We start from the raw sequence: 23,243 nt of genomic DNA, 5'->3' as shown, positions 1-23,243 counted from the left end.
TTCGCTGCCACTACCCATTTACACCTCCCATTATCATCAGGTCACCACATTATGATGACCTCTCTTCTAGCACAGTCCATCAACATTGCCCAGATACTGTGGTGATGGAGATGTGATAGATCAGTGCAGAGCCCTGTAATGTGCTCCCTCCACTCTCCAGGTGATGGGACCACAGGAATCCTGGTGTGTGGCCAAAACCAAGTCTCCTGCTTAATGACCATAGAGCACTAATCAAGGGGCCACTGGGACAAACCACACATCATCAGGGCATTATTAACAAGAGAAGCAGGGACCAGTCATATGTATGGTTAGAGTGTACCCAGAGGAGAAAATGCATGGTTTGGCAGGGATCTGCCACACAGGGTCAATTCCTGAGAGTCTCCCATCATTGTCTTTAAAAACTTCACTTTCAGTTCAAAATGCACAGCTGAGCATCACCAGAATGCCAACTTCAGTTCAGTGCGGCAGATTCTCTGGGTTTTGAGATACAGACTTTTGTGGGAACCACTAAGCTGGCACCACTTCAAAGTGATGGTACTGTACCTGGCGCTTTCAAACAGGTGCTATTCATTCCAGTAAATGAAGGTCTGGCTAAAACTGTTGGTGAGATACATGTCTGTATACCTTCTGCAGCCCTGAAAACATTAAAACACCAAATGCTCTGGGCATATCCAGGCAGAGGCTGTGTTGGTGAATATACTATAGCACTGTCCCTCATTGTGGTTTTAGGTCTCTGACCATTCAATGGGCTGCTGGATATGAAACAAGTTGGTGAACTAAGTCCAAATGCTAGTGCACCAATATCTGTGTCAAAGGCATAATTGCCCCTCCTATCCCTGTCTGGGTTGTTAATCTCAGCAGGAACCCCAAGGACCAAATGTGCCATGGAGACTGAATTCCCCTCTCATCCTTGTACATGGTCCATCTGTAACATAGTGGTTCTGTGTGTATGAATGGATACTGTGATCACTAATAGCAGGGTCCACAGAGAGGATAAGAGACCTGCTATTACCAACAATTAAGGTGCTCTCTCTTGGTCAAGTGGCAGAGGCCTGTGGTTTTGGAGATGAAGGGCCATATAGACATGTGCTGGTTTGATGTCTTGTCTTCAGCCATCGTAACCCCCCCGTTCGAAAGTGCGCCGCTGAACACTTACTGACTGTCATGGAACAGATTGGGGCTGAGAAACTTCTGTCAGGCACCAGAGACAACACAGAACTACTGGTCCAGACTCTGGTGAAGCTTGCTCAGGACTGCAATCAAGACACTAGGTAATGATGTCCCTTTCCTCTCGCAGACGCAGAAACCTTTTGTAATCAGTAGCTGGCAAAAAACAAACCATGACAATGCAAACTAATGTAAAACAAGCATAAGGAAAACATAATATAAAATAAGCATAAGGAAAGCATGATTCCAGTGTATATACTGACAGGTTTCAGAGTAGCAGCCGTGTTAGTCTGTATCTGCAAAAAGAACAGGAGTACTTGTGGCACCTTAGAGACTAACAAATTTATTAGAGCATAAGCTTTCGTGGACTACAGCCCACTTCTTCGGATGCATATAGAGTGGAACATATATTGAGGAGATATATATACACACATACAGAGAGCATGAACAGGTGGGAGTTGTCTTACCAACTCTGAGAGGCCAATTAAGTAAGAGAAAAAAACTTTTGAAGTGATAATAAAGATAGCCCAATACAGACAGTTTGATAAGAAGTGTGAAAATACTTACAAGGGGAGATAGATTCAATGTTTGTAATGGCTCAGCCATTCCCAGTCCTTATTCAATCCTGAGTTGATTGTATCTAGTTTGCATATCAATTCCAGCTCAGCAGTCTCTCGTTGGAGTCTGTTTTTGAAGTTTTTCTGTTGTAAGATAGCCACCCGCAGGTCTGTCATTGAATGGCCAGACAGGTTAAAGTGTTCTCCCACTGGTTTTTGAGTATTATGATTCCTGATGTCAGATTTGTGTCCATTAATTCTTTTACAGTGTATATACTGTTGGCTAAGGAAAGGTGCAGAATCCGTCTCTTATGGGTTATCGAGCAATAAAGATCCATTCAAGCATTTACATTGCATGAGACATCCTTTAGTCGAAAGGAATGCAATAGGACTAGTCCACCAATCAGTTTCCTTTGTCTCCAATATACATATATGACTTCCTTGGGTATCTTTTGGGTGTTATGTAAAACTGAATCCCTGGCCACTTATGGTCATGGAAAGATCCCGGAGCATTTCTGGTAAGATTAGGGGTGTTAGCACCCAGTATCCTGGTCAAATTCTGGTGGTATTGAATCAATGCATTCTGCCTCCCTAAATTCCCCTTGCAGTTTCAATTGGCTGCGATTTTTATCACTTTCCACCCTAAACTACTGTGTGCTGTTGAGCAGTTGCCATGTTCCACCACAGAGGTAGCTGCTTTTTGGTAGTTGATGAAAAAAACTCCTCTGCAATAATTTGTTAAAGCAGGTTAGAATCTTGCAAAATGAAAGCCTTTTTAAGGAAGTAAATTGTTATGACCATTACACATCCTCATCAAAGGAAAAATAGATTCCTTAATTATTTAGTAGATCTCCATAGAGTGAGAGGATATTTCCTCATTGCTCTGCTGCTCCATGGCCTATTGTATGCAGCAGGCCATATTGTATAGTGATGCCAATTTGAGGTAAATCTTAGTCTTTATTTATATCTCTTTTGAGGGGATAAAAGTCCTTACAAAGTGCCACTAGCTTGTACTGAACATGGAGAGCATAACACTTCAGTTTCTTTTTGTAATCCCTACCTGCCTCCTGGATAGATAAATAAAATGGTGACATTTTGAGAGAAAATGTTCCTTCATTAATTTCTCCCCCTCCCCATGCTAGGTTTTACGGCCGGAAGATGCTGAATGTGCTGATGCCTCATCCGAAATTCGATGGGTATTTGAAACAGTCTCTCCCATCACATAACTTGCGAAATGTTATGGCAACAATAAAGCAGAAAGTAAGTGCTTAGTAGGAGATATATCTTCTGTTTATATGTACTGAGAGAGCCTATACGTGATCATGCACAACCCTCCCCCTCCCGGCTCTTCTGGTTCATGGAAAGGAACTGCCGATCCTGACCCAGTTTATCAGTAGGCAATGAGGGAGGTAAAGTAGGTGGAATTATGGACACAAATAAGAAAGGAAAGTAGAAGAAAATGGTCTCCCTCACATCCAGAAAGAAAAAGAGGGCAGGGGTGGGAGTAGTTCTCTTGAAAGTGTCAAACCTCTTTTTAATAGATAGGGGAGGAGATGTCCCTGGAAGATTTCCTAAAATAAGAGAAATGTGTCGCTGTCTTAATCGGAGCACATACCTGCTCCAGTCAGAAAATACTACCTCTGCACTCATGTGCTGTGGAACTAGAAAGTGCTCCAAGAATCCCTACAGCCAGTAGAAAATCATCCTGATGAGCATGGTCTTTGTATTCATTTCTCTTCTAGAGAAGAACATGGGTTTGTCGAGGAGCTGGAAGAATGCCTCAGGTGGAATTCTCCCAGTATTCTGTAGGCCAAGGATACCTTTAGAACTACTAGGGGGGTTCAGCTGTTCCCAGAGTTACCTGCTCTGCAACAGGCACCAGTTTGTGACTGCAGTGGTTTTGCACGTGACCAGATCTAGCTGACTGTCATAGGGTTTTATACTGCTGCCCATCACTGTAGCATCTGAATGCCTCAGATTGATTAGGATGGCAATAGCAAAGTCTCCAGTGGATTTCAGGGCATCTCTGGCTCTTCTCCCTGTTTGGGCTATAAAACTCTCCGCTTTCCCATCTGAAGAACACGGATCCTGGCTCTAAGCTGTGTTTTACACTGTCATAAGAAATCATTTCCCATCTTCTCTCGCTTTTTATAGATGCATTTTTTATATATATATATAGGGGATGGAAGACAATGTATCTGAACCTCCTTCTACCAAAGGCCGCAGGGAGTCTAGGAACAGCAGCTTGACTGCCTCCCAGGACAGTCTGCCTTCCAGCGAAGGGTACTGAACATTTCTTTGTTACTATTTCATTATCTTTGAGGATATGCATGATGGAGTTTTCAGCCTTATTAATCAATAAACTATCTCTAGGCTAATCTGAATTTTTTGTAGCTGTTTATAAGGATCAGATCCAAAGAGAACATTACTGAGCCAGGTGGCTGCTGCTAATCCAATGGCAATGCCACACCTGCTGTGCTGGGGATCAGCATTCAAGACAGGAACTTGGTCCTTTTTGCTCCCAGGGCTGGCAGTGGAGCCACCAGTGTCTTTTCTCTTTTGATAACACAGTGGATTTGTTCCATTGTGTTCAGTGGTGGCAAGAAGAAAGAGAGCATAAGGCTCACCATTGTGTTTAGATTTTTTCCCAGGTACGAAAAATGGAATTAATGAGCCCCACTTATAAGGGACTAGTCCCCAGCCCATTGAAATCAATGGGAATCTTTCCATTAACTCAGTGGACTTTGGATCAAGCCCTAAGAGAGAAATGGTCTGAGCACAGGACTGGGAGCCAGCACTGCTGGCTTCTAGTCCCAGCTTTGCTACTGATTCCTCTGGGTGACCTTGGGTAGATCGCTTTAACCCCCCGTGCTTGTTTTCTAATTATAAACTGGAGATAATGTTAACTAGATGTTGCTTCCTGTTACAATACGGCTCGCACTGTAACCAAGTGAGCAGGAAGCACCCTGAGGCTGTGTTTGTCATTGTTATACTGAAAACGCTGTTACGCAAAGGTGACATTGAGTTTTTCTGTCCCCACACCAGGTCCAGATCAGACACCCTAGCACCAGCACAGCCAGTGGTTCGTCGCTCATCTCTCCGTAGCGTGGAAGCGATGGAGCAGCTCAAGGAGCTAAACAAACTCCTGATGGCCAAGGAGTTTCAGACACGAATGGAGGGAGTGACACTGCTGGTGGAGCACTGCAGGAACAACCCCCAGTTTGTCTCCGCAAACATTGTCCAGGTCTCAAGAGCCTTTTCTCTTGTTCCCTTTCCCCATGTATCCTGCCCAGGCTGCCCCCAATACAATCAATTCCAGCTATCTTCACCCTCCATCCAATTAATTCAGGCCAGGCTGGCACACCCTTACTCAATACAGTTAATTCAGCCCCTGCCTCCAATACAGTTAATTTAAGCCTGGCCCTACCTTTCTGCAAGGTTCCACTGCTGCTGCCCCCAAGAAGGGCTTTGCAACAACTGCTGCTTATGGCCCTGCTGCTTTCTGCCTTCTCCTCCCCTCCAAAGAACAGTGAGAGAGAGCCCAGCTGCCCAGAGCTGCTCACTGTTTTCCAGGAGTGGAGTGGGGCGGTTGGAAGGAGTAGGCTGGGCTGCTACATTTTTCATAAGAGAGGGTTGGGAGATGGGTATGGAACCTCCTAGCCCTGAAGAGCGCAGCTCCAGCTTTGTGCTCTTCCTTTCTCTTCTGTGGATAATGTAGTGGCTCAGCCCGATCACTTCCTCCTCTACCTGAAAAAAACTGTCAGCTCCTGGGCTCCCATACTGGGACCCTCTCTCTGCCTCTTGAGGGGAAGGGCAGAGGGCTCAGAGGTGGAAGAGGAGGGTCTCTTCTCCTCTTCTGCCACCCCCACTGCCACAGGGAGCTGCTGCTGATGCTCTCTGTCCCAGGGATCACTGCCTGAGAATGTGGTGGCAGTGGGACAGGGAGTCAGAATCTGCTCGAATGAGGAGTGCATGATGCATTACACCTGAGAGGCCTGCCTGTTAGAGAGACTGATCAGACCACAAACCACTTCTCAAAGCCCTGCACTCCACCAACCCCAGGTTTTGGGAGGGTTGGCTAAAACAAGACTTGGATCAGAACCAACCCTAGTTTGGCAAAGCCAGAGCTACCCCCAGTTTGTCTCACCGGTCTTCCCAAACTCTGTTATTAACTGGTAATTGTGAGACTTCTACCCAAGCACTGAAATGACTCAAAGGAAGGTAAATGTGGGGACCTTAAAGAGATTGGCTGCTCCCTTCAGTAAAAGGATTTCTGAACTTTATTGAGGAGGGATAATAAGTATTTTTATCCCTTCCACCCAACCCCTCCCCCCCAAATCACCTTTCCCTAACACACTGGAAAATGAGAAGCTATTAAAGAAGCTAGAACCTGATTCTGCAAACAGTACTGTACATAGAGCTCACTATTGTGAGCAGCACAGGGAAGTCCGTGAGACTTCTCACAGTAGTAAGTGTTGACCTGGTATGACGTGTTGGCAGGATCTGGCCCATATTTTTGTGCTTGCTGGAAGCCTCTGATTCTACATTCCCTGCCAGCCCCAACAGTGATATACATCCTGCTTTTGCTTTTTTATTTTTGAACAGATTTTTGATGCTTTTGCCCTGAGACTTCAGGACTCCAACAAGAAAGTGAACCAGCACGCGCTAGAGTCAGCTGCCTCCATGATCCCTATCCTCAAAGATGGTTTACACCCAGTTGTGGTCTCCATGGTGACGGTTGTCACTGATAACTTGAACTCTAAGAATTCTGGGATTTATACTGCAGCAGTGAGGGTGCTGGACACAATGATCGCTAACCTAGGTAATATTTACTTCTTCCTGTTTCTACAGTAGATCTCCCATCGTGTGATACCTGCACAATTGCTGTTGCTCCATCTTGGAGTCAGAAAGCCACTTCTAGGCCTCAGATCAAAAATTTCAAAGTAGTCCCTTAATTACCTCATTTGGCTGATGAACTCCACTCTGGTTTGAGGGAATGCCCAGCGACTGTAGGGGTGTCCCTTAGCCTAGCAGCTTAAGTGTCTTGACTGAATTCTTCTAAATGGCTCTGTAGATGGATGCAGTTTTTCACCAAAAACATGTGTCTGGCTGCATTTCAGTGATTCTTCTCTCTTCTGTTTATGTTCTTAACCATAAACCACGCTCACAACCATAAACCACACTCACAACCATAGCATCTGAGCTCTTTCCAGAAGTGCATGAAATAATGTGACTAACATCTATTATGTCTGGTTCTTTCCTTCTCCCCAGTGAGAGATTGTGTAGGGATTTTTATTTTTATTTCATGTAATATATTACATGTCTGCTGTGCTATGTCTATATTACCTCAGGCAAGATCAGAGAAGTATACCTTGTGCTTGGAGTGGGAGATGGTGTGGCTTGTGGTGTTTCTTAGTTTTTGCAGGACTTTATTCCACTGTCTTGGAGCAGCTCCTGGGGAAGTTCTGTCCCCTGTACTGATGAGCTTTACCCTTGCAGTGGACAGTTCAGCTGTACCTGGGGGTGGGAGTCCTGGAGTGGGGTCCTACTCCCAGAATTTTATATGATCTTTTAAGGTGTCCTGGACCCAAACCATTGAGTGCCTTAAAGATCAGGACTGAGATCTAGAATTTGACACGTTACTGTATTTTGCAGCAAGCCAGCGCAGTAAGCAGAGATCAGGTGATGGATGCCGGGCACAGATTGTGCCTGGTCCTGCATGCGTATACAAGGGTGGGGTGGGCTGGAACTGCCTTCAGCCCCTCTTTTGTGCACCTGTAGAGGGACTAAGCACAACCCCCCCTCCTCAAGTGCAAAGACCAGGGGTCTCTAGTGTAATCAGGGATGCTAGAAACCCCAAATGGGATGGGCAGGAAGTGAGGCCATGACACAAGCCCTGTCCCCACCAGTTAGTTAAGCTGGCCTATTGCAGGGAGTGCAGAGTGCACTTTGCACTCTTCCAGAGTTGCCCTAGCATTCCTAGCGATATTGCACCTGCTTCACTTTCATTTCCTCCAGGTGCTCCTGCTGGGGTGGTGCACCTCCACACTGCCCCTTAGGACACTCTTAAAGCCACAACAGGCCCCACAGCTTGGAAAGTGCTGTGAGATCCCGCTACATTAGGGTTACCATTCGTCCGGATTTACCCGGACATGTCCTCCTTTTGTGTGCTAAAAATAGCGTCCGGGGGGAATTTGTAAAGCACTCACAATGTCCGGGATTTCCCCCTCCCCCGGCAGAGCGAGCGGCTGGGAGGGCTGCAGGAAAGTCCCGGGCTGGACTCCGGAGCAGCTTCCTCCTCCCACCCCCCCCTCCCTGCATTCTGAGCCGGCCGGCAGCTCCTCCTCCTGCAGCCCGCTCCGGCAGCCCTGTGCAGGGCCAGGGACCGGGTTTTGTGTTGTGCTGGGGAGCTCAGCCATGTGTCCGGCTGGCACAGAGCCCAACACCCTGTTCTGAGCAGCAGGGTAAGGGGGGGCAGGAGAAGGGACAGGGAGGTTCTGGAGGGGGCAGTCAAGAAACGGGGGGGGGCTTTTGGAGGGGAGTGGAGAAAGTTTTGGGCAGTCAGGGTACAGGTAGGGGGTAGGGTCCTGGGGGGCAGTTGGGGGGGGTCTTAGGAGGGGGCAGTTAGGGGACAAGGAGCGGGGGGTAGGGGGCTGGGAGTTCTGGGGGGGAGCTGTCAGGGGGCAGGAGTGGGGAGAGGGATCGGAGCAGTCAGGGGACAGGGAGCAGAGGGGTTTAGATGGGTTGGGAGTTCTGGGGGGGCTGTCAGGGGGCAGGAGTGTGGAGAGGGATCGGAGCAGTCAGGGGACAGGGAGCAGAGGGGTTTAGATGGGTTGGGAGTTCTGGGGGGGCTGTCAGGGGGTGGGGAGTGGTTGGATGGGGCGTGGGAGTCCCAGGGGTCTGTCTGGGGGTGGGGGTGTGGATAAGGGTTGGGGCAGTCAGGGGACAAGAGGCAAGGAGGCTTAGATAGGGAGTGGAGTCCCGGGGGGCAGTTAGGGGCAGGGGTCCCAGGAGGGGGCAGTCAGGGGACAAGGAACGGGGGGAGGGTTGGGGGTTCTGGGGGGGCGGGAAGTGGGAGGGGCAGGGGCGGGGCTAGGGCGGGGCTCCTCCCGTCTTCTTTTTTGCTTGTTGAAATATGGTAACCCTACGCTACATGAATAAAGCCCTCACCCTATCTACATGTAGATTGGTGTCACTGTTCTACATATTAACCTCTGAGTGCAGAGTTTTTGGGCCATGCACTGGGACTCATTCTCTTGCACTATCCCTCTCACAACTGATCTCAGATGCACAGCCAGTATGTACATCTTAGACAAACACAAACATCCATCTCATGCTGTCTCCCACCCACCACAGCTCTCAATCCACCATGGTCCTAATTTTGGGACGAAAACCCACAATGAAGGAAGAACAAAAGGAAAAACAGTAATATGGATCAATGTTTTAAAATGCTGTAAGATTAACTTTTCCCCCTCAGCTAATATTTTCTCTCATCTCGGTTTCATGAGTCAGCGTTTCCTGATATTAATTATTCACAACAATAAATGTGAGCATGGAGGTCCGGATATCTATTGGGGGTAGAGGGACCAGATGTCCTGATTTATAGGGATAGTCCCGATTTTTGGGTCTTTTTCTTATATAGGCTCCTATTACCCCCCACTCCCGTCCCGATTTTTCACATTTGCTGTCTGGTCACCCTAATTGGGGGTGGGATATGGAGTTTTTGCCTCTAGGACACTAGTTCAAGTCAAGCCCAAGTCAATAGGGAGTGAAAGTTGTTACTTTCAGATGGCTGCCTGATTGTCTGTATGGACTGATTTTACTAGTCTGACCCATTTGCCAGTGGACAGGTGTTTACATCACATTTGGCTTCCCTGCTGGTAATTTCATTAGGGAGGGTTAAGACTGAGGGCTGGTCTACACTAGAAAATTAGATTGACCCAGCTATGTCGATCAGAGATGTGAAAAATCCACACCCCCGAGCGACGCAGTTATACTGACCTAACCCCCGGTGTAGACAGTGCTAGGTCGACAGGAGAGTTTCTCCTGCTGACATAGCTACCACCTGTTGTGGAGGTGGATCTTTTCAAGTGTAGAGTAGGCCTGCCTATAGTTAAGCGGACCTAAATCCCTATGTAGACAGCACTAGGCCAACAGAAGAATTCTTCCATTGACTTGGCTACCGCCTCTCAAGGAGGAGGTTTTAATACAATGATAAGAGTATCCCAGATAGCCTGAATGGGCAATAGAGACTGAATTACCCACTCAACCATCTGGGTTAGGGTTGAGACACCTTGCCAGTGGATGGGGGTGGGTTGGGGTGAAGTTTGTGCTAGCACTGTTTTTGTTGTGCCTGTTCTGCCCACAGAGGCTTTCAGTCTCCAGGTTTGTCAGTCTGGCATATTATTAGCAGCACCAAATTCATACATGAAAATAAATAAAATATGAGATCAGAGCAGATGTGTATGTGATGAGAGACGAGTTTGAGTCTGAAATGAGGGATGTCCCTTGTAATGAGTTTTACACATTAAAATAAAACTGTTTCCCTTCTGCAGAGGCACAGTCTTATACCTTGTACAGGACTCATCTTCACACCATGGTGGACTGCAGTTTGAGTGAGCTATGAGTTCTACACAAAATACTGGAGTCTTCCGATGATGCTAGGTTTGCAAATCACTCACTACGTGATGATCCGAGGTGCTGAGCACCCATATCTTCCATTGACTTCAACTGGAGTTATGGGCGCTCAGCTCCTCTAGAAATGAGGCCCTTAGCCCCGGATCCTCAAAGGTATTTAGTCACCAGCTTCCAAGAAGAAAGGGGTCAGAGTGGCAAAGCTTGAATCTGCATCCAAATTTCCCCAACGTGTTAGAATTCATTGGATCTGGACTCTTAATTTGGTTTGTTATAAAGATGGGGCTAAGCAGTAAAACCTGGTACTGAACATCCCTAGAGCATAGGGACAAAGGAGTGCATGGATTTTGAGGTTGTTTCTGGCCCATCTTGGTTTCCCAGGCAAGTTGCTTTGATGCAGATCTGAAGGGGACCTTGACCCAGCAGAGCTTCTGCTGTACCGCCTCCTAGGAAGCTCTAAATTATGGGCCTTGACTGGTTCCTTCTCCTCTCTTCAGTTCATAAATATCTTCAACCCTTGCTCTTCTTTTTTTTAAATGAAATTTATGATTTGCCAAGTTCCTTACTAGAACAAACAAGTATAAATCCAGAACTAAATGATGGCTTGTTCCAAATGTTGTTCTGTATAGGGGGAGATTACTATTGCCAATAACTACATAACCAAGGCCTGTTGTAAATTCCCTTGCCATACAGATTTATGTCAGCTATAGAAATACTGCACTGGGTGAATATGCCTGAAATATTTAGAGTGTTCAAGAGTCAGGCCTTAGAATGGAATTATTAACTCTCTTTGCATCAGTGAGCCAGAGCTCTTATATAGCTAATAGAATTTGCTCACTGCTTGCCTGTCGTGGTTCCTCTGTGAAGGGAAATTGTTTAGACCATAAGGACAAGATTGTGTCTGAGTGTAAAGCAGAGAGAATTGTGTGAGGTCAGCACCACTGTGTTCTGGTCTCTCCACAGTAGGTGGTGGACCTAGACCCGCTCTCCACACCAGCCAGCAGAACGGAGGTGAGCATATGTCTCACCCTTGTATTTAGGATATCCAACAGCCATGATCCCTGTTGATCTTGTGTCAGGTTCAAGTATATTGTCTCTAGGAGCTTCTCCTCTTCCCCCCCCCCCAGGCTGTGTATTAAATGAAACACCGTAACCTGTAAGCACTGGCAAGTGTCAGTGCTGGAGCTGTGCAAAACACATTTGTCTATGTTCATATAGGTTTCAACTAGAGATGGGTTCAAGCTGCAAAGTTTTTAATATTTTAGATCCAGGGTTTCGGTTCTGTCCATCAGACAGATATGAGCCATTTGCAAAATTCAGATCTAGAACTGGATCTTATACACCCCAAAATTCAAGGATCCGGGGTTTTGATTGGGATTAGGGCTGTCAAGCAATTAAAAAAATTAATCACGATTAATTTTGCGATTAATCGCACTGTTAAACAATAATAGAATACCACTTATTTAAATATTTTTGGATGTTTTCTACATTTTCAAATGCATTGATTTCAACTACAACACAGAATACAAAGTGTACAGTGCTCACTTTATATTTATTTTTGATTACAAGTATGTGCACTGTAAAAAAACAAAAGAAATAGTATTTTTCAATTCACTTAATACAAGTACTGTAGTGCAATCTCTTTATCATGAAAGTTGAACTTACAAATGTAGAATTATGTACAAAAAACCTGCATTCAAAAATAAAACAAATGTAAAATTTTTTTAAGAGTCTGCAAGTCCACTCAGTCCTACTTCTTGTTCAGCCAGTCGCTCAGACAAAAACGTTTGTTTACATTTGCAGAAGATAATGCTGCCCTCTTCTTGTTTACTATCTCACCTGAAAGTGAAAACAGTTGTTTGCATGGCACTGTTGTAGCCAGCGTCACAAGATATTTACAAGCCAGATGTGCTAAAGATTCATATGTCCCTTCATGCTTCAACCACCATTCCAGGGGACATGCATCCATGCTGATAACAGGTTCTGCTTGATAACAATCCAAAGCAGTGCGGACCGACATGTTCATTTTCACCATCTGAATCAGATGCCACCAGCAGAAGGTTGATATTCTTTTTTGGTGGTTCAGGTTCTGTAGTTTCTGCATCAAAGTGTTGCTCTTTTAAGACTTCTGAAAGCATGCTTCACACCTCATCTCTCTCAGATTTTGGTAGGCACTTCAGATTCTTAAACCTTGGGTGGAGTGCTGTAGCTATCATTAGAAATCTCACATAGGTATCTTCTTTGCATTTTGTGAAATCTGCAGTGAAAGTGTTCTTAAAATGAACATGTACTGAGTCATCATTCGAGACTGCTATAACATGAAATATATGGCAGGATGCAGGTAAAACAGAGCAGGGGACATATAATTCTCTCCCAAGGAGTTCAGTCACAAATTTAATTAACACATTATTTTTTAACAAGTGTCATCAGCATGGAAACATGTCCTATGGAATGGTGGCCAAAGCATGAAGGGGCATACGAATGTTTAGCATATCTGGCACCTAAATACCTTTTAATGCCATGCAAATGCCTGTTCTCACTTTCAGGTGACATTGTAAACAAGACGTGAGCAGCATTATCTCCTGTAAATGTAAACAAAGTTGGCTGAACAAGAAGTAGGACTGAATGGACTAGTAGATGCTAAAGTTTTACATTGTTTTGTTTCTTGAGTGCAGTTATGTAACCAGGGGTGGCTCTAGCTTTTTTGCTGCCCCAAGCACGGCAGACAGGCTGCCTTCGACGGCATGTCTGCGGGAGGTCCCCGGTCCCGTGGATTTGGCGGCATGCCTGCGGGAGGTCTGCTGGTCCCGCGCCTTCGGTGTATCCTCCGCCGAATTGCCGCCAAATCCGCGGGACCGGTGGACCTCCCACAGGCAAGCCGCCGAAGGCTGCCTGACTGCCACCCTCACAGGGACCGGCAGGGCGCCCCCCGCGGCTTGCCGCCCCAGGCATGCACTTGGAGCGCTGGTGCCTGGAGCCGCCGCTGTATGTAACCAAAAAAAAAAAAAAAAAATCTACATTTGTAGGTTGCACTTTCATGACAAAGAGATTGCACTACAGTACTTGTATGAGCTGAATTGAAAAATACTGTTTCTTTTATCATTTTTACAGTGCAAATATTTGTAATAAAAAAAATATACACTTTGATTTCAATTACACAGAATACAATATAAATGAAAATGTAGAAAAACATCCAAAATATTTAATAAATTTCAATTGGTATTCTAGTGTTTAACAGGGCGATTAAAACAGAGATTAATCATGATTATTTTTTTTAGTTAATCGCATGAGTTAACTGTGATTAATTGACAACCCTAATTGGGATTGTAGTGGCAAACCCTGTAGAGTGAATCAGGCCCCTTGTCTTTAAATATTGTCACCTTCACAGTTAAAAAACCATGCGTGGCAAGTCCCTACTACTTTCCTAACCTACAGGATGTAAGTTGTGTGCATGCCCCAATCACTCTAACTCCTATATTTTGGACCCTAGATGCAGCTGGGAAACTCTGGTTGTTCACAGGCATCAAAATATGAATTTTAGGCAGGATTTTCCCATCTACCACCTTTGATGATCCCGGCAGCAATGCAAAGTGCTTACAAAATTGCTCAGTAGCCTATCGTAAAATTATTGCTCTTGAGACCAAAAATCCACCTGGAAACAAACTGAATTGGCTCTGAATAATCCCCAGCACCGTTTATCTACCTTTACTTTGACATCTAGCTTGGAGAGTCCCCAGTTTTTGTCTGAAGGCCATAAATGGCCCTGTACTTTTTTCTGTCCATTATCAGTGAACAGAACACAATCCATCACTATTTAAAGGACCCAGCATGATAGGTTGGGGGGCTAATCAGCCCTTTATGGCGATGGGGCCTAGAATATGGAACTCGATCTTCCCTGGCATCCACCTCTCCCCACTTTTAAAATGCTTTAAACCTTTCTATTCCAGAGGGCTTTTTAGTGTGTTTGGGTTTTTTAATTTGACCCCCACTTTGTCCTGTATTTATTTTTTTTGTCCTTTTTATAAATCCTTGTGCTTCAGGACATAACCTCTAACCAACAGAGACTGTTTTTCCTTATTACATGCATTCCGATAGTGCTTAGATATGCTCCAAATGAACTTAGGGCCCTGTTGTATTAGATGCTGTGCAAACATAGCTAGAGACAGTCCCTGTCCCAAAAAGCTTACAGTTTAAATAGACAAGGCAGACAAACGATGAGATAAAGGAGGTATCATTGTCTCCATTTTACAGATGAGCAACCGCACCAAAATTGCCCTGATTTAACTAAATCGGGTTCTAAATCGACGGAGTCAAACTGGGGCAATTCCTCAGTGTGGACACTTAAATCGGTTTGAGTGCCTAAGATCGATTTGGGCTTATTTCAGTTTGTTACAGGACACTGGACTAGGGGGGAGAATTTCAAAGGCACAAATGACAGGTGCCTAATTCCTATAGGAGGTCAATGGGAATTGGGAGCCTAACTCTTCTCTCAGGTTTCAGAGTTGCAGCCATGTTAGTCTGTATTCGCAAAAAGAACAGGAGTACCTATGGCACCTTAGACACTAACAAATTTATTTGAGCATAAGCTTTCGTGGGCTGCAGCCCACTTCATCAGATGCATGCTGTGGAAAATACAGTAGGGAGATATATATATACACAAAGAACTTTGAAAACCTCATTCTAAATGGACCACTGGTCTGATCTGGTGTGGCAAGTCCAGTATATACCTATGATTTTTTTTTAAACCCCTTGGATGGTTTTACTTGTTAAGCTTTTACAGGGAGGCTTTTATATTTGTAAATGCATTTGAAGTAATTTTTACTATGTTATATATAGCGCCTCGAGCCTTCTGCCAGGGTAAATCACAGGGAAGGAGGACTCATTATAACAAACAGTACTAATAAGCATCGTGTTAATGATATAACATCAGGTCTCCAAGGGAGATTCCTTCTAAGGAGGCTGACACTGCTGTACTGAAAATGACATGAGAATGCAAAGGAATCATCTCATCATATTTAATACTGTGGCTAACACTGAACTGCCTGTCTTGCAACCAGTAAACCAATTTAGTATTTATTGGATAGAGTCAAAGCTGAGTTACTGAAAATAGCATCACCTGCTGCATTGCTTTCTCACTCCCAGCCTCCATTTAAAGCTGCCCTGTGCTGCAGGCAGTTCTGAGGTAAAGCTTGTATAAATTGGTTGTTGACTCTTGCGAGCTTGCAGTGTTTCAAAATTTTTAATTGAGAAGAGAGCATTGCCTGTAAACTTAGCACCTTAAAAAAATGAAGGGGTCCCAACAATAGTTTTAACGGTGAATGGAAAAGCTTTATTGAGATCAATACTAATAACTAATATTTTGCCCTGCTATAACACCTTTCATATCAGGATTTCAAAGCAATTGTTTCAAAACAGCAACTGACATGTAACCATCTCTGTCTGAGGGGAACACAGCAACTATTTAACAGCACATATCAATACCACACAACAGTTTAGGGCTGGAAGTGAAGCGTCTATATTGGAATTTTTGAGGAACCGAATGTAATTACCAGTGTTGGAATTTAGCCAGAGCACCAGTGCCAAATACCCCTGTTGTCTGCTTGCAAAAAGTACAATGTGATCATTAATGATCTCAGTTTTATGTCTCATACAAAAGATGGCATCTATAACAATACTGTGTCCCTTAAAACCGTGTTGGGGCTTTGGCTCAGTGTTGATACAGAAGGAAGCATGTTACCTACGGACCCATCACCCTCACTATTTAAGGCATCTAGATGTTCCATGGAGGTAGCTCATCCAAATACTACCATCCAAAAACAACTCTGCCAAGCTTGTCAGAACCAACAGAACCAACTATTGTAGGTCACTTTGTGCAGTAGTTTTAAAACAACAGCCAGGATCCTAAATCAATCACAAGCTGTGGATGAAAAATACATTTGACAACAAAATATTGGGAAATCAGTTCTTCTTTTACCTCCCTGCCAAGATCTGAGTTATTGGGTCTTTTTCTCTCTCTTTTTCTGAAATGGCTCTTGATATCACAAGCACAAGTTGCAGATGTTGGTGGTGATCAGATAATTTGTTCTTGCAGGGACAACACAAAATCTTGTGCAGAGTTCTTGGCAAGTAAGTAAAGGAGGAACTGATTTTAAATTTGCACAGATGTTCACTGAGTGTAAAAATCACTTCTCTGCAGAAATAAAACACAAGGCCTATGTGTCACCTACATCCCATTTAAACTGTGAGGGACTGATTTAGTTGCAGGGTGTGGGACTTGTGCTAGAACTCCGCACAGTGGTGAATTTCACACATGCTGATGTGGGATCAGGAACTTTTGTTCTGAATTTGAAACCATCCCACATTAACGTCAAGAGAAGATTAAATGTACCCCATATTCTTTGAAATTTGCTGTATTTTAGAAGGTGCAAATATTTTCTTTGTTGTTTACAATCTCAGAAACAAGGATCATGAATGTGTCTCTGTCCCTTTCAGATAATGCGTTGCTTCTACAAGCATTTGCCAGCAGAGTGCATTTCATCAGTGGTCGAGCCATGCAGGACATCACGGAACACCTGTCAGGTAACAAACAGCTCAGCTGAACTGGACTTTTCATAATTCACTTGGATTAAATTCAAAAAAGACTCTTGGGAAATGACAGATGTGAGGAAATCCCCTATGCATTTACAAAGCTATAGCCCATGGAACAGCAGGAGGCACTAGGTCTGTTCCTCCAGTGCCCTGCACCCTGTGAAGTCAATTACACCTGTGTAAAGTGCTTGTAAAATGCTCCTGCTCTGATCTAGTTATGTATTACATACACTTTGCACAGGTGTAAATGACTGTGCAAGATGCAAGGCAATGGAGAATTGGGCTTTCAGAGTCTAGTAATGAATCATTGATGGGAGGTCTCAAAATTCTCTCCTAAGAAAGAGAAACTACAAGTATTGCGGCTGTCTCCTGAACATTTTTAAAAGTGTGGCAGTGTGAGATCAGGGCTAGGCCCACAGGTTCTGCTTCCTTAAACAAATGTCTATCCCTGACAGCTTACAGACACCCACACCCAGCTATGGAACATTTTGTGGTCACTGATATTTTTCTATTCTTGGGGTCTGTTTTGTCTCTCTGACAAAGAGCTCTGGGGAAGGAGTTCTCTTGTGGCAAACGTTTTGGGCTGGATCCCACAAAAGCTGGGACTACCAGCATGAGTGCAGACTGTCCATGTGAATAATGGTTGTTGCAAGGATGTCCCTCCCTGTGAGCAGGCACTTCCTTCCTGACCCTGCAGGCTATCTGCTTCTACCCAGAAGCATGACATTGCATTTCCATTATTTCAATGTGTATAAATATAGTCTATTTCCACATCAGCTGAATCCTACAAGCTAAAAATGCTGCTGTTTCTTGACCTATAATCACAGCTTATGTCCAGTGGTAGCCAAGAAATGGCAAAATCGATCTTCTCAATGTACGCTGAAAGCAGACTAATTATAGCCTTGCTTTAATTAGGGCTAAATCTACTGCTAATTATTCTAGCTTCTTTTAATCCAAGGTTTAATAAGGTTTGCTCGTTCATTACGACTCTCTTAAGGGCATCCATGGCAAACCTAACAGGGCCGTTAAAGGTAATTTGCATAAAGTAAATCTCTGTACACATAGAATTGAATTCTACAGCAATTTAATCTCTTTTTGCAAATAAAGCATTTAAATATAAATTGGGGCCAGTTTAGAAAGAGCAGATGTTCCCTCTGGGATTTATTGGGAACAGGCAGCTCTCTCTTCTAAACTCCGTGGTGGCCACTACATTTAATAGCACCTGTGCTCTAATTATCTCCTTTTTAAATGAGGGACTGTAACCCTTTGCTGATTTATTATGGTTGTTTAAGTATTATTTAAGGCTGATTTTTTAAAAAAAGTGAATTTAATGCTGGTGAAAGGTGCCAGACGTACAGTGCTGGGAATATGAAATTGCTTTAACCACAGAATAGCAACGTATACTTCCCTCACACTATCGCCAGCTAATGTGCCTCAATTTACCTCTATCAGACTGAGAATTCAGTCTCCAGGCCATATCAGTTCTTGGCCTCTCTATGGAAACTGCCAGCAAAGATGCCAGGTAGTGTCAGGTTTTTGTTTGTTTTTAATGTAGCCATCTATCCAATTCAGAAAGTGAATTGAGATCTCATCTCATGAAGGTTGAAAGGAAGAATTGTCTAGTGATTAGGGCTTTATCCTTGCATTTGGGAGACCTGGGTTTAATTCCCTGTTCCACTGCAGCCTTTCTGTGTGTTCTGGGGCAAGTCACTTATGCTCTATCTGTGCATCAGTTTCTTCTCTCTAAAATGGGTATAAGCACCTTCCTACATCACAGGCATGTTGTGAGGATAAATATATTAAAGATTGTCAGGCACCCAAACACTGATCATGGTGGCTATATTAGTACCTTAGATAGCTAGACATCTTGAAATTTGGAACATTCATTATGAGTCACTAAGTACAAGAAAAATCTCAAATTAGACCTTCCCATCAGAAGCACCAATAGATCATCCATCTTTCTGATCGGATTTTAGTCCCGTGGGTTAGAATTTTGAAATTTAGTACATACATTCATTATGGGCCACTGAGCACAAGGAAACCCCAAATTAGACTTATGTTTTTTTCATCAGAGTTCACCAAAAGGTCAACAGTGTCTCTTATTGGAGTTCAACCATACAAGAGCCCTTTTGAGCTATAATCTTGAAATTTGGTACAGCTATTTTAGACAGCTGATTACTGGAAATAGAGATTTGACACTTCTATCATATGTTATCAAAGGTTCATCAGTCCAACAGTTTACAAGAATTATATTAATTACTTCTTTAGGGCTGTCATGTTCAGCATGAGGCCTCTGATTTGGAGAAATTAAGGTAATTTGAGGTCAATAGTTCTATTTAATGGATAATATTTCAGTTTGCTTATAGAGAATTGTACGGTTTGCATTCAGATTCCAGACAGCAGTCAGAAACAGTTTTGAGGAACTAAAAATAAAGATGGGCTTCCATCTTGATTGTTAAGATGCTTTATCTTCTGTCCTGCAGCGCTTGTAGCTTCTGTCTACCCTCGGAAACCCCAGGCTGTGGAACGTCACACCCTGCCTGTTCTCTGGTATTTCCTGAACAACATGATCGGAAATGGGGTGTTACCTGGTAGGAGCGGGAATGTCAGGACTGTGGTCTGCAAGCTTGCTAAAAGCCTGTACAAAGAGATGGGACGCAGCCTAGAGGATCATGCTTCCAGCCAACCACAACATGTGATAAAATCCCTCCGGGACCTTTTAGACATGGAACTCCAGTGAAGGAGGACCAGTAGCCTCCAGGACAGTTTACAGTGTGGCACTTGATGGGGTAGATAAATGGAAGTGGTGGACATTATACTGGCAATGATTTTATTCTATGTTTTTGGAGAAAGGAATAAGTTTATAGATCCAGATGTATATAGTATATTATGAAGTAGAATTAAACAAATCACGTATTTTTATAAGGTTTTATTTCTTCAGCGTTTGTTCCTGAGAGGTTTTACATAGATCTTTTAAAAACAATAATTATGTATAAATGTTGTGTTTTGTAATTGTATAAAAAAGAAAATAATGTATTTATACACAGACACATTTAGGGAGGGAGGGAGAGATGGGCCTTAGACACAATGAGAGAGAGAGGGGTGAATGATTGGGCCCTAGAAGCAGGGCCGGCTCCAGGTTTTCTGCTGCCCCAAGCGGCGGGAGAAAAAAAAAAAAAGCCGATCGGCGGCACTTCGGCGGCAGCTCAATCTCGCCGCTCCATTCTTTGGCGGCACTTCGGTGGCGGGTCCTTCAGTCTCTCTCTTCCCCTTCAGCAGTAGCTCAAAGAGGAAGAGAGGGACTGAGGGACCCGCCACTGAATTCCCGCCGAAGACGTGGACAGGCCACCCCAATAGCAGACAGAGTGCCGCCCCTTTGTATTGGCCACCCCAAGCACCTGCTTCCTTAGCTGGTGTATGGAGCCGGCCCTGCCCAGAAGCAGAGAGTGAGAGGCAAATACTCCAGGCTAAGAAAATAAAGTGAGTGAGGAAGAGAGAAGTATGCTGCCCCCAAGACACAAAGGGTACGTCTACATTGGAGCTGGGAGATTTGCACTAGTGGGGCTCAAGCTAGCATGCTAAAAATAGCAGTGTGGACCTTGCAGCTCAGGCTGGAGCTTGGGATCTGAAGCCTACCTGTCCCTATAGGCTTGAGAGTCCAAGCTGCTATCCAAGCCACAATGGTAACACTGCTATTTTTAACATACTTGTTCGAGTGCCACTAGCATGAGTTTGCCTACCTGGGCTGAGAGGCTTGCTCCTAGCCACAGTGTAGACATACCAACAAGAGCTTGTGGGAAAGGGGATAAAGGAGAGAGGTGGGGCCCTGGAAGCAGAAAAAGTGACCTGGGTATATATCCATTTCTGAAAAATTGAGCACTCCTACACATATTCACACAACCCTGAAAGGCAGAGGGCAAGAAAGAAGGGATATATAGGATCCTGAACACAGGCAGAGTGAGGCACATGGGGCCCATGAGAGCAGAAAAATAGAAGGACCTTGAAAATGGGGCCTTGCCCATTAAGTCACAAGGCCAAAGAGCAGCACAGAAGGACCCAGCCAAAGAGGCCCATGAGTCTGAGAATTTTAAATTTACGTCTTTTTTTTCATACCTGAAGCTATACAGTAGTCTAACTTGTTGTTGCATTCTGTATTATCTTTCTGTGAATTTCCCTCCATCACCAAGGTCTTTTATCACAGTAAAGAACGGGTGAAATGATTCAAACCTTCTGAAGTGTTTTAGATTAACTTAGAACTGCATAGGTAATGTAGTGTAAATTTGATGTTCTAGAGCACCAGGAACTCAGAATCTTCTGGAACATTCTAGTGCACCTCTGAGCCAGGAACCTAATTCTGAAACATTACGGAGTGCCCTGGAACTTGCCACCTTCAGAAAACTTCTAACAGCATCCAGGAACTTAGTATCTTCAGAGGTGTTCTACAACACCTTGGAACTTGGGATTTTGGAAGATTTTTCTAAAAACCAGGTGAAAATGGTATAGGCTTAGTGTGGTGTGGAATTGTTCTTTAGAGAAGGAGCAAGGCACTACAGAAAACACCAAATGCCAAAATGTTGAACTGAGGCTTCTGTGGGGAGTGATACTGTTAAAGAATGACCTGAGTTAAATAAACAAAGCCTGCATTACATTTACTCCTTCAAGCAACTTGAACTTGCTCACTACTCAGAGCTTATTTTAAAGTTGTGGGTTTTTTTAGGGGTAGCATCTTCTGAGATCCCCGGTTTCTCCCTCCCTCAATCTCAAAGTCCTCTCTTCTCACAGTTCCCCTCCCTTTAGGCACACCTCCCTCTAGAGCCCTTCACTGCTGAATAAATATTATTTGTTTTAGCTTCTTCTTCAGCTTCTCTCCAGCCCCTGGGGATACAGTGGGAAGTTTTTGTACTTAGGAGAAAAGAGGCTTTTATGTATAGCAAAAGAACCCCCCCCCCCCGAGTCTGTTTTATTTGTTCAGTTGTAGGGTTCATGGAGTCAAATTAAAAGGTAGCTTACGTAACCACCTCTTAACTTGCTACTGGCCTGGAGTGTAGCTCATGTGTACTTTGTTTCACAGGGTTGATGGGAATAAAGTGTTTCCTGCCAGTATATTGGTTCTGTCTGGTTGGGTTTTTGTGTCAGCTGTACAGTTGAGACAGTTTTACCATGTGATGGGAACTCAGAACACAGAAGGATCCAGTTTTGCCCCTGCTGACAAGGGGGCTCCATGCCTTATGGAAGATGTAGCAGGGGTGCTCCCTAGTGAATATTGGGCTAACTGCAGCTCCTCTTCTCCCTCTTCTTGAACAGGAGAACATGTGGAATACAACTGAAGTGGTTGCTTGGGAAACAAAAGAGACAAAATGCTTTTGGGAAGGTTTGGAATGGGATCCCCACCCAGGATACTAGGACTGGCACAAACCCAAACGATGTGTTTCCTGTTTCCTTTCTGCATTTGTTAATTTATCCTTAGTGTAATTTTATTACGGTACCACCTAGAGGCCCCAACTAACATCAGAGGCCTATTTTGCTAGGTACAGCAGGAACATGTGACATCCCTGGCTCAGCATCTAAATAATCAAGACCAAGGGTGGGGGAGTCGGAGGTATAAAGAGGTGAAGTGACTTGCCAGAGATCAAACATCAGGTCAATGGCCAAACTGGTAACAGAAGTGGGGTTGCCTGATTCAGTGGCCAGAGGCCAATTCACTAACCCACCCTGCCTTTCATGTTAGAACACTAATCTAGGGTTACCATTCGTCTGGATTTACCCGGACATGTCCTCCTTTTTGTACTAAAAATAGCGTCCGGGGGGAATTTGTAAAGCACTCACAATGTCCGGGATTTCCCCCCTCCCCCGGCAGAGCAGAGCGAGCGGCTGGGAGGGCTACAGGAAAGTCCCAGGCTGGACTCCGGAGCAGCTGTAGAGGAGCCGGATCCGCCCTGCATTCTGAGCAAGTGTATCAGCACAAAGTGCAGCCCTCCCCTTTTGCAACTGGGAGCTGTTTCTGCCATGCAGCATAGCAAAACGGGAGCGAGAGCACTTTGTGCTGATACAAAGGCAGCTCTCCCCTGCAGCCCGGTCTGGGCCAGGGACCGGGTTTTGTTGTGCTGGGGAGCTCAGCCACGTGTCCGGCTGGCACAGAGCCCAACACCCTGTTCTGAGCAGCAGGGTAAGGGGGCCAGGGGGCAGGAAGGTTCTGGAGGGGGCAGTCAAGAAACGGGGGGGGGGCTTTTTGCGGGGGGGTGGAGAAAGTTTTGGGCAGTCAGAGTACAGGTAGGGGGTAGGGTCCTGGGGGGCAGT

At 44.7% G+C, this 23,243-nt stretch overlaps 1 protein-coding gene across 1 annotated transcript in view; it reads left to right on the top strand.

The window, feature by feature from the left end:
- TOGARAM2 (TOG array regulator of axonemal microtubules 2) overlaps positions 1-22,040 on the top strand; it is a 46,851-nt gene extending 24,811 nt beyond the window's left edge. The window contains exons 13-19 of the mRNA XM_054021507.1: positions 1,113-1,271; positions 2,867-2,984; positions 3,904-4,007; positions 4,770-4,968; positions 6,330-6,546; positions 16,851-16,937; positions 19,430-22,040. Coding sequence (XP_053877482.1) covers positions 1,113-1,271; positions 2,867-2,984; positions 3,904-4,007; positions 4,770-4,968; positions 6,330-6,546; positions 16,851-16,937; positions 19,430-19,686 — 1,141 coding nt within the window. The 3' untranslated portion in view covers positions 19,687-22,040. The remainder of the gene's footprint in view (positions 1-1,112; positions 1,272-2,866; positions 2,985-3,903; positions 4,008-4,769; positions 4,969-6,329; positions 6,547-16,850; positions 16,938-19,429) is intronic.
- Positions 22,041-23,243: the final 1,203 nt, after the last annotated feature.

This window comes from Malaclemys terrapin, chromosome 3 (genome assembly GCF_027887155.1).
Source record: "Malaclemys terrapin pileata isolate rMalTer1 chromosome 3, rMalTer1.hap1, whole genome shotgun sequence".
Taxonomy (NCBI): Eukaryota; Metazoa; Chordata; order Testudines; family Emydidae; genus Malaclemys; species Malaclemys terrapin.
Note: the sequence above shows the minus strand (reverse complement) of the source record. Positions and strands in the feature narration are given on the sequence as shown.